Source organism: Microtus pennsylvanicus, chromosome 8 (genome assembly GCF_037038515.1).
Source record: "Microtus pennsylvanicus isolate mMicPen1 chromosome 8, mMicPen1.hap1, whole genome shotgun sequence".
In the NCBI taxonomy this organism is placed as follows: Eukaryota; Metazoa; Chordata; class Mammalia; order Rodentia; family Cricetidae; genus Microtus; species Microtus pennsylvanicus.
Genome location: NC_134586.1, coordinates 101,487,534 through 101,504,993, shown reverse-complemented (window position 1 = coordinate 101,504,993; position 17,460 = coordinate 101,487,534). Strand labels below are relative to the sequence as shown.

General features: G+C 49.4%; 1 protein-coding gene across 2 annotated transcripts; it reads right to left on the bottom strand.

Annotated features, from left to right (window-relative positions):
* Positions 1-3,353: 3,353 nt before the first annotated feature.
* Adi1 (acireductone dioxygenase 1) lies at positions 3,354-9,125 on the bottom strand. Of its 2 annotated transcripts, none has more exons than XM_075984126.1 (4): positions 8,956-9,125; positions 7,132-7,251; positions 6,305-6,484; positions 3,354-3,989 (listed from the first exon to the last, which is right to left on the bottom strand). In XM_075984126.1, exons 1-4 carry the CDS (start codon positions 9,073-9,075, stop codon positions 3,870-3,872), a joined length of 540 nt encoding a protein of 179 aa, XP_075840241.1. In that variant the 5' UTR covers positions 9,076-9,125; the 3' UTR covers positions 3,354-3,869. The 2 variants fall into 2 exon arrangements, with proteins under 2 accessions (XP_075840241.1, XP_075840242.1); XM_075984127.1 differs by lacking the exon at positions 8,956-9,125 and adding an exon at positions 7,647-7,760.
* Between the last annotated feature and the right edge of the window lie 8,335 nt (positions 9,126-17,460).

Sequence of the window (17,460 nt, the reverse complement as noted above, 5' to 3'; positions counted from 1 at the left end):
CACCAAGAAAAATCCATAGCATTTTGTTTTTCTTATTTTTGTTGCGGCACGCGGGGGTTGGTGGTTGCATTCTAAAATGAGGAAGTTCCGGATTCTGCTACCATGCTAATGTCCTACTGAAAGATTTCAAGGCTTCAGAGCAATTGGGAGCCAAAAGCACTGGACCAGCACTGTCTGTCTGTCTATCTGACTGTCTCTCTGTGTACATGTTCACTGTGTAAGCCATAAAATTATTTGAGGTTCTGAAACCTTTTACATGGTGCACTTTCTAAAAGAAAACCTTTCAGGAAAATGATTGCTCCTGTTCACACATCTGAACAAGAATCAGATCCATCTCCCTCCAAACACCTGCTAATCAACTCACCCCATTTTCCTCTTCACCCACTCCAGCCACTCACCCACTCATCAACACAACCCCTCTTCCTGCCTACCCACCCCCTCATCAATCCAGCGCATCCACCTACCCACCCACCATCATCCGGCCACTCCGCCATTCCACCTACTCCAATGGCCCCCAACACTCCTCACCTAGCTGTTCATCGAGATATTCTGAATTCTATTGCTAAAAAAGGCTCAAAATCCTAACACTGGCAAATTCCTACCATCAACCCTCCCACTTTCCATGTCTACCAGGGGTGAGACATGCTTTTATCCAGCTGTGTGATCAGCCCAGCACCAATCCACGGGGCTCTCAGGACACCCAACAGAGGCCTGGCTCTTTGCAGCCAATTCAGCCCAGCGTAAGCCAAAGGCTCCACCATCTTTAGATGCTGAAGCTGTATTATGGAAACAAGGAGCCCAGACTGGGGTAGTTCTCAAAAGCGTGTGAGGCCCTGGTTTCTGCCAAAACCAAGAAAGCAAGGGAAACACAAGTACCAGATTCCAGAATGAGACCATAGAGACCAGAGGGACAGAAGACAAGCGGTTTCTGGCTGTTGAATCATTCTACATCACTGACCGGGATATACAATGTGGCTGTGGTCATCACCCTGACCGGGGTATACGATGTGGCTGTGGTCATCACCCTGACCAGGGTATACGATGTGGCTGTGGTCATTACCCTGACCGGGGTATACGATCACCCTGACCAGGATATACGATGTGGCTGTGGTCATCACCCTGACCGGGGTATACGATGTGGCTGTGGTCATCACCCTAACAGGGTATACGATGTGGCTGTGGTCATCTCCCTGACCGGGGTATACGATCACCCTGACCAGGATATACGATGTGGCTGTGGTCATCACCCTAACAGGGTATACGATGTGGCTGTGGTCATCTCCCTGACCGGGGTATACGATCACCCTGACCAGGATATACGATGTGGCTGTGGTCATCACCCTAACAGGGTATACGATGTGGCTGTGGTCATCACCCTGACCGGGGTATACGATGTGGCTGTGGTCATCACCCTAACAGGGTATACGATGTGGCTGTGGTCATCACCCTGACTACGATGTGGCTGTGGTCATCACCCTAACAGGGTATACGATGTGGCTGTGGTCATCACCCTAACAGGGTATACGATGTGGCTGTGGTCATCACCCTGACCGGGATATACGATGTGGCTGTGGTCATCACCCTGACCGGGATATACGATGTGGCTGTGGTCATCACCCTTACCGGGATATACGATGTGGCTGTGGTCATCACCCTGACCGGGATATACGATGTGGCTGTGGTCATCACCCTGACCGGGGTATACGATGTGGCTGTGGTCATCACCCTGACAGGGGTATACGATGTGGCTGTGGTCATCACCCTAACAGGGGTATACGATGTGGCTGTGGTCATCACCCTGACAGGGGTATACGATGTGGCTGTGGTCATCACCCTAACAGGGGTATACGATGTGGCTGTGGTCATCACCCTAACAGGGGTATACGATGTGGCTGTGGTCATCACCCTAACAGGGTATACGATGTGGCTGTGGTCATCACCCTAACAGGGGTATACGATGTGGCTGTGGTCATCACCCTGACCGGGGTATACGATGTGGCTGTGGTCATCACCCTGACCGGGGTATACGATGTGGCTGTGGTCATCACCCTGACCGGGGTATACGATGTGGCTATGGTCATCACCCTGGCTATGTTGGGTCCAAATTTAAAAACAGAACCAGGCACAGTGGTACATGCCTTTCATCTCAGCATTCGAGAGGCAGACCTCCATGAGTTAGAGGCCAGCCTGGTCTACACTGTGAGTTCCAGGCCAGCAAGAGCTACACAGTGAGACTCTATCTAAAAGAAAATAATTTAGATATTTCAAAGAAGTGCATTATAATACCTCAATAAAACCATTTGTGTTTTTTTTGTTTTTGTTTTTTTTTAAACAAAAGTGAGGCCAGGCGGTGGCAGCGCACGCCTTTAATCCTAGCACTTGGGAGGCAGAGCCAGGTGATCTCTGTGAGTTCCAGGCCAGCCTGGTCTACAGAATGAGTTCCAGGGCAGCCAAGGGTACACAGAGTAACCCTGTCAAAAAAAAAAAAAGTGGTGATGCTCTGGCAGAGCTAAGAAACTGTTACCTCACTTAGGTGTACTGACAGAACTCTGTTATCTTCCCCCAATCTGTGAAGTCACGGCTCAGACCCAAAATGTGTTGGAGTGTAGGACATGGTAGAAGACATAATTCAGTTTTCAACAGGAACAAAGCCATTCACAGTGGACAGGGGAAAAACCACAAAAAATGAAAATGAAGGAGGTGGTAGCAAACCCCTGTAATCAGTACTCAGGAGAGGCGGCAGGAAGAGGTCATAAGAGCAAGCCCAGCCTGCCGAGAACAAGAAAGCAGGGGCTGGGGCTGAGGTCTGGTTGGTACACTGCCTGCTCAGCATGTGTGAAGCCCCGGGCTCCATCCCCAGCACTGTAGAAAGCAGAGATAGGGGCAGATGCCTACAACCCCAGCACTGAGGAAGTATAAGCAAGATCAGGACGTCAAGGCCATCCCTGCGTTCTCAAAGTCATCCTCGGCTACATGATGAATTTGAGACCAGCCTAGTATATGAGAGATCCTACCACAGAGAGAGAAAAACTGAACACAAACAACCACAACAAAAATGTGGCAGGAGAGACGGCTCAGTAGTTGAGAGTGACTGGAATTGTAACATATGACACATAAACACATTTCAGCATTATTATTCTTTATTTGCGGTGCTGGGGTCCACGCCCAGGGCCCTGCATGTGCTAGGTTAGTGTTCTACATCTAAATTGTATCAGTTCAGCCCCAAGGCACTTGAGTAGGGAAATCATGCATTCTTTTCATTCTTGATTGTAAAAGGGCCTGAAATCACACTGATGTAGATTTCTACATCATTGCCCTGATGTAGAAATTAACTGTGCACATATAAAATCATATAAGGAATCTAGAGAGAGGCTTTAATGAACCAAGTAAAATACCATATATTCCCATGAGCGTAATACAACTATTACCATGAGCATACAATTAAAAGTAGCTGCTTTAGTTTGAAGCAATCACCCAAAGATTGATGAGGGAGAAAAACATCTTCCTTCTGGTTAGTTGTGCTGGGTATAACTGCCCCCTTCCAAAGGTCATAGCTTCACAGTCCAATAGACACCTACAAAAGGATCTTCTGGGACACGAAGATCTACTGTGCATGAATGCACACACCAAGCCAGGGCTCCCATACCTCTAGGTCTTGACAGAGTTAGGAAAAATTAAGGCCACTTGTTCACATTTTTGTGGTTTCCATGTAAAAATCACTTTTAGTGATGCTTTGATTAAAAAGAAGCTGATCTGACAATCTTGCCAAGGAGAGCTAGCTAGCCTAGCATCAACTCCTCATAAGAAAGCAGAGAGGTGAGCAACTTTCCCACAGGTGACCATAGCCAGAACCTCTTCAGGCAGCACCGCTATGCTCTTCCTTCCAAAAACCTCAAGTACTGTATCCGGGCATCGAAATGGTCAGCCGGACGGTTGTACGGTGTCCACACAGGTTCGCCCACAAACAGCCGCATGGCCTTCACGTAATTCTAGAAAACAAGCCCCACATCTCATTGGATACGTCTACTCATCTCCATGGGAACTATCGAGGCACCCCTTGAAGCTGGCTTATCCACTTAGCACTCGGCTCATTCCAACCTTTATGCAAGGGGTGTGGCCACTTCTGGGCAGCAAAAGTATCTGCAGCTCCTCCTCCTGGTCCACATCAGAGCAGAAACAGGTCCCAACTCCGCCCACCCTCGTTGCCCACCCCAGCCCCCAGTACTACTTTCTAAGGACCAGCACCAGGCCCCTCCTACTAGCTGGTAACAGAGTAATTGATCAGCACTCAGCTAAACTGGAAATTCAGTTTCCATGCAGCCTCGTTTTCATTTCTATACACCTGGGTAGAAATGACAAATATGTGTTCTCACAGAACTCCTGACAGCCACAAACAAGTGGAAATAAGCTCACCGCTAGGCACTCCCCATGCAGTGGGTAAACCATGGTAAAATAAATCAGACATGTCTGACAGTGAAGCTGTGAACAAGAGGTGGGGCGTCTTACGCACCCCAAAGCATACCAAGTGGAAAAAGTAAAATGCAGGACCCACTCTGCCTCTGGGGTAAAAGGAGGAAAGAAAGAATTGTAACTCTGAATAGGCAAACACCCTGTGAAACAGTCTCAGCCTACGGCTAGCAACCCTTTTAAGGTCACAGATCGGATATTTTGCCTACCAGACAGCTACATGATGATTCATAACAGTAGCAAAATTATGGTTATGATGTAGCAATGAAATAATTTTTTAGTTGGGGGTCACCACAACATGAGGAACTGTATTAAAGGATCACAGCATTAGGGGAGTCAAAAACCACTGATCTAAATTCTATGGAAATGTAGCCACTAGAGTCCTTCAGGGATAGAACTGGGGCCCCGAGGAACAGGAGAGAGAACACCATTCATGAACACCTTGTATCCATCTCATGGTGTGAGACATTGTCTATATTCTGTCAATTATGTATTAAATAAACGCTGCTTGGCCAGTAGCCAGGTAGGAAGTATAGGCAGGACAACCAGACAGGAAGTAGAAGCAGGGCACTGAGAACAAGAGTATTCTGGGAAGAAGGAAGCTCTTCCCACAGTCCCGTCCAGACACTGAAGAAGCAGGATGTGACCTGCCCGGCAGAAAAAGGTGCCAAGCCATGTGGCTAACATAGATCAGAATAATGGGTTAATATAAGTTATAAGAGCTAATACAAAGCCTGAGCTAATGGGCCAATCAGTTTATAGCTTATGGAGACCTCTTTGTGATTTTCTTTGGGGCTAAAAGGCTGCAGGAACTGGGCAGGACAGAAATCCCAACAAGCCGGCCCTCATGTTACAATCTCACAATTTTTAATTTTTCTTTTAGATACAAGGTTTCATTTTACCCAGTCTATCCTCAAAACTTGGTAAGTAGCTGAGGATGATCTTGAAGTCCTGATTCCTCCTGTCTGAACCTCCCAAATGCTGAGGTGACAGGCACATGCCACCCAGACTGGCTTCATAATTCTGAATTTTTGTTTGTTTTTTGGACAGGGTTTCTCTGTGTAGCCCTGACTGTACTGGAAATTCATTTTGTAGACCAGGCTAGCCTCAAATTCACAGAGATCCACCTGCCTCTACCTCCCAAGTTCTGGGATTAAAGGCATGCACCACCATACCTGGCTCATAATTATGAACTTTAAATCATGTGCATTTACTATTAATTTGGAAGGCTAGAGAGATGGTTCACTAGTTAGGAATGCATATACCCTTGGAGGGGGCCCAAGTTCAGTTCCTAGCACCAACTCCAGTTCCAGGAGACCCAACGCCCTTTTCTGGATTCTGCAGGAACCAGTACTCATGTACCTACCCCAACAGACATACCCTTAATTTAAAAATAAAAATAATTTTTTTAAAATTAACTCCAGCTGGGAGTGTAACTCAGTTGGTGGACTGTCTGTCCAGCATGCACGAGCCCCTCAGCTCTATCCACAGCACCAGAGGAACAAGGTTTGGTAGTAAACACCTATAATCCCAACACTGGGGAGGTCAAGACAGGACACGACCACTGGGGTCCCCAAATGAATGTTCCCACCCTACAGGTGCATTAGAACCACCGACCCTTACATCAGTGACCTCAGTGGAGGTGTGGGCCTCTCTCCTGAAGATATCCACTCCCTTGACTAAAGCCGTGTGGATTAATGCTGTGCCAGGCTCCTAGCCAGAGGCTCCACTAGCTCTGAGAGAGCTGTGACTGGCCTCGCACAACACAGCTAGTGGGCCACCGTGGTCACCTGTGATGTCTACGCACAGGCTGGACCACAGCACAGCACCCTCTCACCTTCTCATCCAGCGTGAAGCGGTGATAGATGCCAGCAGGGAGCGTGATCATGTCCCCCTTCTCCATGGAAATCCGGATCCACTTGTCCTCCTTGTCCCTGACATCGAAGTACCCACTGCCCTCCAGGATGTAGCGGATCTCCTCGTCCAGGTGCAGATGCTCCTCGAAGAACATCTTGATCTAACACAAGAGGGAAGCTGTCACGCAGCCCCAGCCCTTACAGCCAGGCGACGGTGAATGGGTATTGCTACTAAAAGTACCAGGGTCTGAGCCGGGGAGATGACAGTGGGTCAAGGCACCTGCCACCAAGACTGACGTCTTGAATTTAATCCCCAGAGCCCTAAGAGCAGAAGGAGCAAAGTGAGACAGCATCTCATGTAGCTAGCCTAGGCTGGCCTTCAACTTGCTATGTAGCAAAATGACCTTGAACTTCTGCTACTCTTCTTCTGAGTGCTGTGATTACACACTCCGCTCTGTGAAGTATTCTGAATGACTCTATACCACTAAATTCAAATGCCCCAGTGGAGTGGTCAGGTACCCTGAAGACACTGCCCCTGAGCTCCCAGGAATACATTCAAGATTAGGGAAGAGGCAGGTGCAGAACTGGGAATGCCATGAGAAAACCCCAGGTTGATCCACACATCACTGGTGGATCTACCACACGTAAGGGATAAACCGCTGCCAGAGTCAGGCCCCTCAAAAGAGCTGAAAGAGAGGCACTCGCCCAACTATGCTATGAGGACAGCTGCCCCGAAACCACACAAAATGGAAAGCCTTGTGTGAACAGGCAGGAGGGTGATGATTCCCTCCAAGCGGGGCCCGCTCACCTTCTCCTCATAATTGGGAAGTTTATCTTTGCATATGGTGATGATGTCCATCCAGGAGTAGTTCCTCTCCTTCCGGATCTTTTCCAGTTCTGGATCATTCTCATGCTTGTCGGCATCCAACTATATATGTATTAGCAAAAAGATGTCGCCTTAGCACAAGGATGTGTAGCAAGTGAGCTGGGAGTTTGGCTCCCTGGTACGATGCTTGCCTAGGAGGGCACAAGGCGCTAGGTCTGCTCCCCAGCCCTATATGAACAAACCATAGCAATGTGCTCCTTACAGAGCATCATTTATTCTTTGCCAGTCCTAGCCCCGCCCTCCACCTCCTCTTTTGATGGGCGGTCCATTCTCCACAAAGACAGGTGGAAACTCCTGTCTGCTTGAGTCCCACCCCCTCCTGCCAGCAGTCCTGCTGGATCCTCTGCCTTTCCAGGTGAAGTTCTTATCCCTCATACCTGCTAAACATAGACCCCTCGGTATGCGTGACCACTCTGCCATCGTCCCTGCAGTCTTACCAGGCTCTCGGTGGTCAGCATGCTTCCCGTGCCTACTGACCAAGCTCAGGTTCATCAAGATGGACTAAGAGAACTGTTGTCCTCCGGTCCCATTTGACTTTTCTTTTTTTTTTTTTTAAATATTTATTTATTTATTTCTTATGTATACATTATTCTGTGTGTATGCCTGCAGGCCAGAAGAGGGCACCAGACCTCATTACAGATGGTTGTGAGCCACCATGTGGTTGCTGGGAATTGAACTCAGGACCTTTGGAAGAGCAGGCAGTGCTCTTAACCTCTGAGCCATCTCTCCAGCCCCCCCATTTGACTTTTCTACTTATGTCTGCATCACCCAGAGGCCTCGCTGAGCAAACCTGGCACCTCGGAGCCACTGCTTGACTTAGGTGATGTGGCTTCAGTTAACTAAAAGTCACTAATTTTGGAGGTCACCAGGTGAATGTGCCGGGCTCATTCTGGATGCCTAGATTACATCTCAGAAACTGGGAAGGCTGTGGTTTTTGAAACCAACCCCCGTACCCGAGCTGGTGTCGAACGAGTGACCTTTTGATTCAAGAGGCCAAAAGTGCATCAACCTCATCATTTTCTGGGCATGCGTCCAATGGGGAGCCTTGACTGAGCATGTGCATACCGGATAGTCTTTTCCAGTCCCCTTTCACCTGCTTCCTAGCCCAAAAATATCCTGGAAGAGATGAATTTCAGCATCGTCCCCACCTTCGCGTGGCCAACCTGAGCATCAGCTCTGCTGGGTCCACAGCTCCTTACTTCTGCTGTGGTCACACCATGGGGTTTTTTTGTTTGTTGGTTGGTTTTTTACTGAGTGCTCTGTCTGCATGTATGCCTGCAGGCCGAAAGAGGGCATCAGATCTCATTATAGATGGTTGTGAGCCACCATGAGGTTGCTAGGAATTGAACTCAGGACCTGGAAAAGCAGTCAGTGCTCTTAGCTGAGCAATCTCTCTAGCCCCAGGCCTCCATGGTTTCAAGGGACACGACTCTGCAAAGTTCCTCAGGCAAGCAGGACTTTAAGCCAGCAGGTTTACATTTCAGTTTGACCACACCAGTGCTGACAGGCTAATGCCACCAGCGCCCCACGATATCTGCGGCCCTCTCGTATTGGAACTGCGTTACCCGGGACGCTACCACGTGACTGGCAGGCGGCGTTGTGGCGTTTGCAAACACTAGCTGTGAGCGCGGACGCGTGCCACGAAGAAAACAGGCCCAAAACCCTGTAGTTAAAAGAGATCGAGGGAGGGCCGTGTGGAGCATGCGCGGCGCCCCACGCCCCTCACCACGTGCCCCGCGCCCGTACCTTCCAATAGAGCACTCCGAGCGTGCGCAGCTGCTCCAGACCCACCGGGCGGTCGGGGTGCGCGCGGTGGGGCATCCGCGGATCGGCGGTGGACTCGTCCATGTACCAGGCCTGCACCATGTCTACAGCGGCTTCCGCGAGCAGCGCGAGAGGGGGCGGGGCCTGGCGGGGCCGAGCCCGGACCGTCTGTGGGCGGGGCGGTATGGAGGGCGGGGCTGAGAGCAGCGTTTGACCGGTCTCAGGTGGAAACCAAAACCTCGAGACCAAGCAGTGGCCAGTCCGGATATCTGTTGGGCGGGGCATCCTCGCCTCCTGGAGCATCACCTGACCTGGCACCCTTAGGCTGTGCTTGGACTTTCGGTACCAACACGGGAGGCTAGTAGATCCAACCATTCTTATTTCACAGGAGTGAAAACAAATGCAAACCGAAAAGCATGATTGTCTAAACAACTCTGGGCTCAGCTGAAGATTCAAACAGAGGACCCCGGGGTAGGGCAGGACGCTGGGCTCTCCAAACCGCAGATAAAAGCCTATCCACAAGTCTGGCCATAGTGGTGCATGCATTTAATCCCAGCACTCGGTAGGCAGAGGCAGGAGGATCTCTGTGAGTTTCAAGGCTAACGTGGTCTACAGAGCGAGTTCCAGGACAGGGACCCGAAAAGCTACACAGAGAAATCTTGTTTCGAGCAAATAAACAAACAAAAAAGCATATCCACAACCGTAACAGTTATGCTGTCCCGCTTTCCTTGCTGTGGTAAAATACTCTGACAACGGCGGCTTAAATGCAGAAAGGGTTTATTTGGCTCGCAGTTCCATGTTAAAACCCATCACAGGCCGGGCGGTGGTGGCGCACGCCTGTAATCCCAGCACTTGGGAGGCAGAGACAGGCGGATCTCTGTGAGTTCGAGGCCAGCCTGGTCTACCAAGAGAGTTCCAGGACGGGCTCCAAAGCTACAGAGGAACCCTGTCTCAAAAAACAAAACAAAAAAAAAAAAAAAAAACCATCACAGGGACAACAGAGCTGAACAGGACAGGAATTTGAAACTTGAAACAGCAAGAAATGAATACGTGCTTTCTTACTGATGCTCAGCCCCCTCTGTACACTTCCTTGCCTAGGGAATGGTGCCACCCACAAGAGCAGACCTTATTTGAATTAATGTAAACTAGATAGTCCCCCACAGACAGGCCACAGGCCAGCCTAATCTAGACAATTTCTCATTGATTCCCTCTTCCTAGGTAATTCTAGGTTGTGTTAAGATGACAGTTAAGGGGCTGGAGATATGGCTGAGTGGTTAAGAGCACTGGATGCTCTTCCAGAGGTCCCGAGTTCAATTCCCAGCAACCACCTGGTGGCTCACAACCATCTGTAATGATATCTGGTGCCCTCTTCTGGCCTGCAGGCATACATGGAGGCCAGGTCCGGTTCCCAGCAGCCACTTGGTAGTTCACAACCATCCAAAACTCCAGTTCTGGGGGATCCGGTGTCCTCTTCTGACTTTTGTGGATATGCTCACATGTGATGATGTGATGCACAAACACGCAAGCAAAACATTTATAAATAAATCAAAAATAAAACTAACCACCATGTTATTAAAAGATATGGCACAGACTAAGGATATGTTCCTTCTTCAAATAATCTGATTAAGAAAGCCCTGCTGGTGGGACTTGGACCTCACAGCATGATGCACTGGCTAATTCGTGATCTGTACAACAGACAAGGGCATGATAAAGATTCAAGGATGATGAATGTCTGTGGTCTCAGGGTTGGATAAACAGGAAGACATGGGATTTTCACGAATAAGGGAGGTTTATGGAATAAGGACCCTTAGTGGGCTAGCCATCTTTGATAGAAAAAGAATTCTCATATTTTAAAGGTAAGATAATAGAGGCCCAGATGACTTTAAGGAACTTGTGTCCACAGGATGTGACAAGGCAGGGGTTTGTTTTTTGTTTTGGGGGGTTTTTTGGGGGGGTGGGTTTTTTTTGGTTTTTTTCGAGACAGGGTTTCTCTGTGGCTTTTTGGAGCCTCTCCTGGAACTAGCTCTGTAGACCAGGCTGGTCTCGAACTCACAGAGATCCACCTGCCTCTGCCTCCCAAGTGCTGGGATTAAAGGCATGCGCCACCATTGCCCAGCCCAAGGCAGGGGTTTGAACTCAGAAAGCCTAACGCAAAAGTCTCTGCAAAATGCAGAGCAAAAAGCAAATGCTTTGTTCAGCTATAGAAATAACAGTCTTGAAATTGGGAGTTTGCGCCCCTCCTGCCTCTGCTGGCTGCTCCTAGCTACAGCAGCACAGCAGGACCCCAAGGACTGTGTGTTGGCCTCTGTCTTCTGCAGAGGTCTTTTCTGTCCCAGCTGGCATGAGAGAGGGTAGCAGGTGCGTGTCAAGAAAATCATACTTTCAAAAAGTAAGACAGGGGAGATGCCCCCGAGGAATTGGGAGGGGAAACTCTGCTTTCACCAGCACCAGTTCAAGCAGAGTCAGGGAGACAGCACTGTTGATCTCCTGCAGCCCTACTGCCCGTGAGAGTTCCCCTTTGAAGAAGACTGACTCTTCTGAACTTGAACTGTTTCTTACAGAATAGCCAGCAGCGGCCCAGAATCGTTTTCATGACCAGAATTTATTGCCCTAGTTAAGACACTTGGGAAGAACACTTCAGATGTTTTGAAAGACAGCCGATCTCCATCATGGCAAGCCTGTCTGGGCTGGGACCCTCTAGGCTTTAGTGGGAATGTGAAGGTAGTGTATAAATATATAAATGTGTATAATATATAAATATATAAATGTTCTTTTTCTTTTTTTAAATATTTATTTATTATGTATACAATATTCTGTCTGTATGCCTGAAGGCCAGAAGAGCGCACCAGACCTCATTACAGATGGTTGTGAGTCACCATGTGGTTGCTGGGAATTGAACTCAGGACCTTTGGAAGAGCAAGCAATGCTCTTAACCGCCGAACCATCTCTCCAGCCCATAAATGTTCTTTTTCAGACAGGGTTTCACTGTATAGCCCTGACTGGCTTGGAGCTTTCTATGTAGACCAAGCTGCCTCATACTCACAGAGATTCACCTGTATCTATCTGCCTCGCAAGGGCTAGGATTAAAGGTGTATATCACTATACGCAAACCTATAGCAGTCATTTTTAAGTATAAAGGCTATTCTTAGTTTTGAGCATGAGGCGGGGGGGGCACTCATGTAATTCTAGGACTTCAGAAGTTGAGGCAGGAAGATTGAGAGGCCGAGCTGATAAGCAAGATCCTGTCTCAAATAACAATAGCAAAAGCAAAAACAGGCTGGGAGTGTAGCCAGCACTGCAGAACAAAACACAAAACATTTTTAAAGGTTTATTGACTTTGTTTTTTATGTTTATGAATGTTTGCTTGTATGTGTGGATATGCTGTGCAGTCCTTTAATGCCTGAGGAAGCCAGAAAAAGACATTAGATCCACTGCAGCTGGAGCTGGGAGTCACTGTGTGTCACTGCATGGGTGACACTGGGTGGGAGTCACTGCGTGGATGTCACTGCGTGGGTGTCACTGTGTGGGTGTCACTGCGTGGATGTTACTGCGTGAGTCACTGCATGGATGTCACTGCGTGGATGTCACTGCGTGGATGTCACTGCGTGGGTGTCACTGCGTGAGTCACTGCGTGGATGTCACTGCGTGGGTGTCACTGCGTGGGTGTCACTGCGTGGGAGTCACTGTGTGAGTCACTGCATGGGTGTCACTGTGTGGGTCACTGCGTGGGTGTCACTGCGTGGGTGTCACTGCGTGGGTGTCACTGCGTGGGTGTCACTGCGTGGATGTCACTGCGTGGGAGTCACTGGGTGGGAGTCACTGCGTGGGTGTCGCTGCGTGGGTGTCGCTGCGTGGGAGTCACTGCGTGGGAGTCACTGCGTGGGTGTCACTGCGTGGGTGTCACTGCGTGGGAGTCACTGCGTGGGTGTCACTGCGTGGGTGTCACTGCGTGGGAGTCACTGGGTGGGTGTCACTGAGTGGGTGTCACTGCGTGGGTGTCACTGAGTGGGTGTCACTGCGTGGGAGTCACTGCGTGGGTGTCACTGCGTGGGTGTCACTGCGTGGGAGTCACTGGGTGGGTGTCACTGAGTGGGTGTCACTGCGTGGGTGTCACTGCGTGGGTGTCACTGCGTGGGTGTCACTGCGTGGGTGTCACTGCGTGGGAGTCACTGCGTGGGTGTCACTGCGTGGGTGTCACTGCGTGGGAGTCACTGGGTGGGTGTCACTGAGTGGGTGTCACTGCGTGGATGTCACTGCGTGGGTGTCACTGTGTGGGTGTCACTGCGTGGATGTCACTGCGTGGGAGTCACTGCGTGGATGTCACTGCGTGGGAGTCACTGCGTGAGTCACTGCATGGGTGTCAATGTGTGTGGGTCACTGCATGGGTGACACTGGGTGGGAGTCACTGCATGGGTGTCACTGTGTGGGTGTCACTGTGTGAGTCACTGCGTGGGGGTCACTGCGTGGGAGTCACTGCGTGGGAATCACTGCGTGGGTGTCACTGCGTGGGAGTCACTGCATGGGAGTCACTGCATGGGTGTCACTGCATGGATGTCACTGCGTGGGTGTCACTGTGTGAGCCACTGCATGGGTGTCAATGTGTGTGGGTCACTACATGGGTGACACTGGGTGGGAGTCACTGCATGGGTGTCACCATGTGGTGTCACTGTGTGGGTCACTGCGTGGGGGGTCACTGTGTGGGTGTCGCTGCGTGGGAATCACTGCGTGGGTGTCACTGCGTGGGAGTCACTGGGTGGAAGTCCCTGCGTGGGTGTCACTGCGTGGGTGTCACTGCGTGGGAGTCACTGCATGGATGTCACTGCGTGGGTGTCACTGCGTGGGAGTCACTGCGTGGGTGTCGCTGCATGGGGGGTCACTGCGTGGGTGTCGCTGCTTGGGAGTCACTGCGTGGGAGTCACTGAGTGGGTGTCACTGCGTGGGTGTCACTGCGTGGGAATCACTGCGTGGGTGTCACTGCGTGGGTGTCACTGCGTGAGTCACTGCGTGGGGGGTCACTGCGTGGGTGTCGCTGCGTGGGAATCACTGCGTGGGTGTCACTGCATGGGAGTCACTGCGTGGGAGTCACTGCGTGGGAGTCACTGCGTGGGAATCACTGCGTGGGTGTCGCTGCGTGGGAATCACTGCGTGGGAGTCACTGCGTGGGTGTCACTGCGTGAGTCACTGCGTGGGGGGTCACTGCGTGGGTGTCGCTGCATGGGAGTCACTGCATGGGGATCACTGCATGGGAGTCACTGCGTGAGTGTTACTGCATAGTCGCTGTGTGGGAGTCCCTGCGTGGGAGTTACTGTGTGTATGTGACTTTGTGGGAGTCACTGCGTGGGTGTCACTGGGTGGGTGCTGGCAGCCAAACTGGGATCCTCTGCTCTTAACCACTCTGCAGACCCACAAAACATTCTTGAGCTGGAAAGTCATTCATGCCTATAATCCCAGCACTAGAGATGCCAAGGCAGAACGATGGTCAATTTAAGGCCAGCCTGGCTGCATCATGGGACTCAAATCAACAAAATCCCTAGCTCACAGAGCATTCAAAAGAGGCAACAGGCTGCACCTGGCTCTGTTTGACTTGTGGCTCCTGCTGTGTGCTATTAATAATTTTTATCTGATCACCATTGGACTACTTCCCCAACCTGGGGACTGGGGATGCATAGTCTCAAGGCTTTACCTTGTTTGCAGGCTAGCCCTGCCTAAGCGAATGGATGTAGCCCAGAGAGACTGCACACAGTGACTAGCAGAAAACATTGCCAGCAGTTTTGCACAAGTTCCTGAGCACAGTGCCCACTGGGATGGGGATGAGTTCTGCAGCTTCACTCCTTGGGCTGAACTGAAGAGAGGAACCTGGAACTGGGGGAACCAAGACCCACTCTCCAGATGGGGTCATATTCGGATGTGCGGCCTCTATGCTTCCTGGACACAGTGCTGAAGCCACATCTTCTTCTGGTTGTGATTCAACAGGGTTGGTGGCATTTTCCTGCTTCAGCAAGGACAGTTTTAAGAATCTTATTTTTTTAATGACATCTTGAAATTTGAGGGCAAATGGATGGATCTAAAAAACATCATATTGAGTGAGGTAACCCAGACCCAGAAAGACAAATATCACATGTACTCACTCATAAGTGGCTTTTAGACATAAGGCAAAGAAAAACCAGCCTACAATTCACAATCCCGGAGAACCTAGACAACAAAGAGGACCCTAAGACATGGATCTAATCTACATGGGAAGTAGAAAAAGACAAGATCTCCTTGTAATTTGGTAGCATGGGGATTAGTGGGAGAGGGTAGAAGGGGAGGGGAGAGGACAGGAAGGGAGCAGAGAACAATATATAGCTCAGTAAAAACAACTAAAAAAAATTTAGGGGCTGGAGAGATGGCTCAGAGGTTAAGAGCACTGGCTGCGCTTCCAAAGGTCCTGAGTTCAATTCCCAGCAACCACATGGTGGCTCACAACCATCTGTAATGAGATCTGGTGCCCTCTTCTGGCCTGCAGGGACATATGCAGGCAAACCACTGTATACTTAATAAATAAATAAAATTAAAAAAATTATAACATTTAAAAAAAAAACCATGTATTTCTTTCATGAGAATCTTGGCCTCTACATCTGAGTGAGAGTGAAAAAGAGAAGGTGCCAGCAAACTAGAAAGGGGCCTGAGAGGGAAGAAATCTACTTTTGGTAGAAAATCCCCCTATAATTCAATTTCAGTAAATGTTAACCTGTATTTAAAACCCAGGCATGGGAGAACACACCTTTAATGGAGGCAGAGGCAAATGGGTCTCTGCGAGTTTGAGGCCAGCCAGGTTTAAATAGCAAGCTCCATACCAGGCCAGGCTACCTAGGAAGACAATGGCTGAAAGGAAGCAAACAAAAACAAACAAATACATTAGGAAAAAACTGAAAAAGTCTAAAGTCATTGGACTACCCCATGGCCCTTTATGAGAAACTTGAAGTTGCTGGTTATGTTCTATTAGGAACTGCTATTCAAATTCCCTTCTAGTCACATCCCCTCTTCTGTCCAGCAATGTTATAAAAAATGAAGTCATATTCTGTTTTTGCATATATTTTTTTGATTTTTTTGAATTTTTGAGACAGGGTTTCTCCGTAGCTTTTTGGTTCCTGTCCTGGAACTAGATCTTGTAGACCAGGCTGGCCTCGAACTCACAGAGATCCACCTGCCTCTGCCTCCCGAGTGCTGGAATTAAAGGCGCGCGCCACCACTGCCCGGCCTAAAACCTTTTTTCCAATTAATTATGCATGCAGAGCCTCATTCACACACAGACACAGTCACACAGCACAGACAGACACACACACACAGACATTACATTACTTACTTACTTACCTGGGAATCGAACTCAGGACCTCGGGCACTGCAGGCGGTGCTCCAACCTCTCAACCAGCTCTCCGACAGTTCTGTTTTTGCATATTTGCACACATAAAACTATCTCCACTTGGGGGAAAAAATCTTATTTTTATCTTCTTTAACAGGTGTGAAAAGCCCAGTGGCCGCTAGGAAGCCGGTCACGTGATTTGCCTGGCATTGGGAACAGACAGCTGAGTCTCCTGGCCTCCATTATTTCATCGCTTTGGCTCTGCGCCAACACGCCAAGCCTCACCACGCTTTGAGAGCCCTGTTTTTTGTCCTTACTGTTTGGACACTTTAGGAGGCAGACGGCAGGACTCCCAAGTTTTTTCAATTTGCACACCTGAGGAGGATAACAAGGGATTTCGCCATGGCTGGGCTCTGCTCTTGGGATGTTAACAGATCTGTCTCCATCTCTCTTCCCTTCCTTTCTCTCTCCCTCCTTGTATCTTATCTTGTCTCCCCCCCCCCCCCCCACACACACACACACACGTCTCTCCATCCCTCAAGTCTTTTCTCTATGTGGTGGCTAATTTATTAAATTAATTATGTATTTTAATTAAGTTAATGCATTAACTCATTTCCCATTCATTACTATAACACAAAACCTTAAGGATATGTTTTTGTTTTGGTTTTGGGGTATTTTTTTGTTTTGTTTTGGGTTTTTTGTTTTATTTTGTTTTGGTTTTTTTTGGTCTTTCAAGACAGGGTTTCTCTAGCTTTGGAGCCTGTCCCGGAACTAGCTCTCGTAGACCAGGCTGGCCTCCAACTCACAGAGATTGGCCCACCTCTCTACCTCCCAAGTGCTGGGATTAAAGGTGTGCACCACCACTGCCCTGCGCCTCTGTTTTTTATGAGGAAAAGGATTATTGAGGTCACACGTGGGTGGGTTGGGGGTCCAGGTCTCACCAGCCTTGTCAGCTGGGCCTCTGGAAAGGAACATCCGTGGTCACTTCACAGCAGACAGCACCATGGTGGGAACATGTCTGAGGGAGAGACTATGTGGGAAGCCAGAGATGTGACAAAGCCAAGGTCTTTTATCACCGGCTCTCACTGGAAGTATGTGGGGTCTAGAGATAGCTACAGGAGTTCTTCTGAGGACAGTGCCCCCTA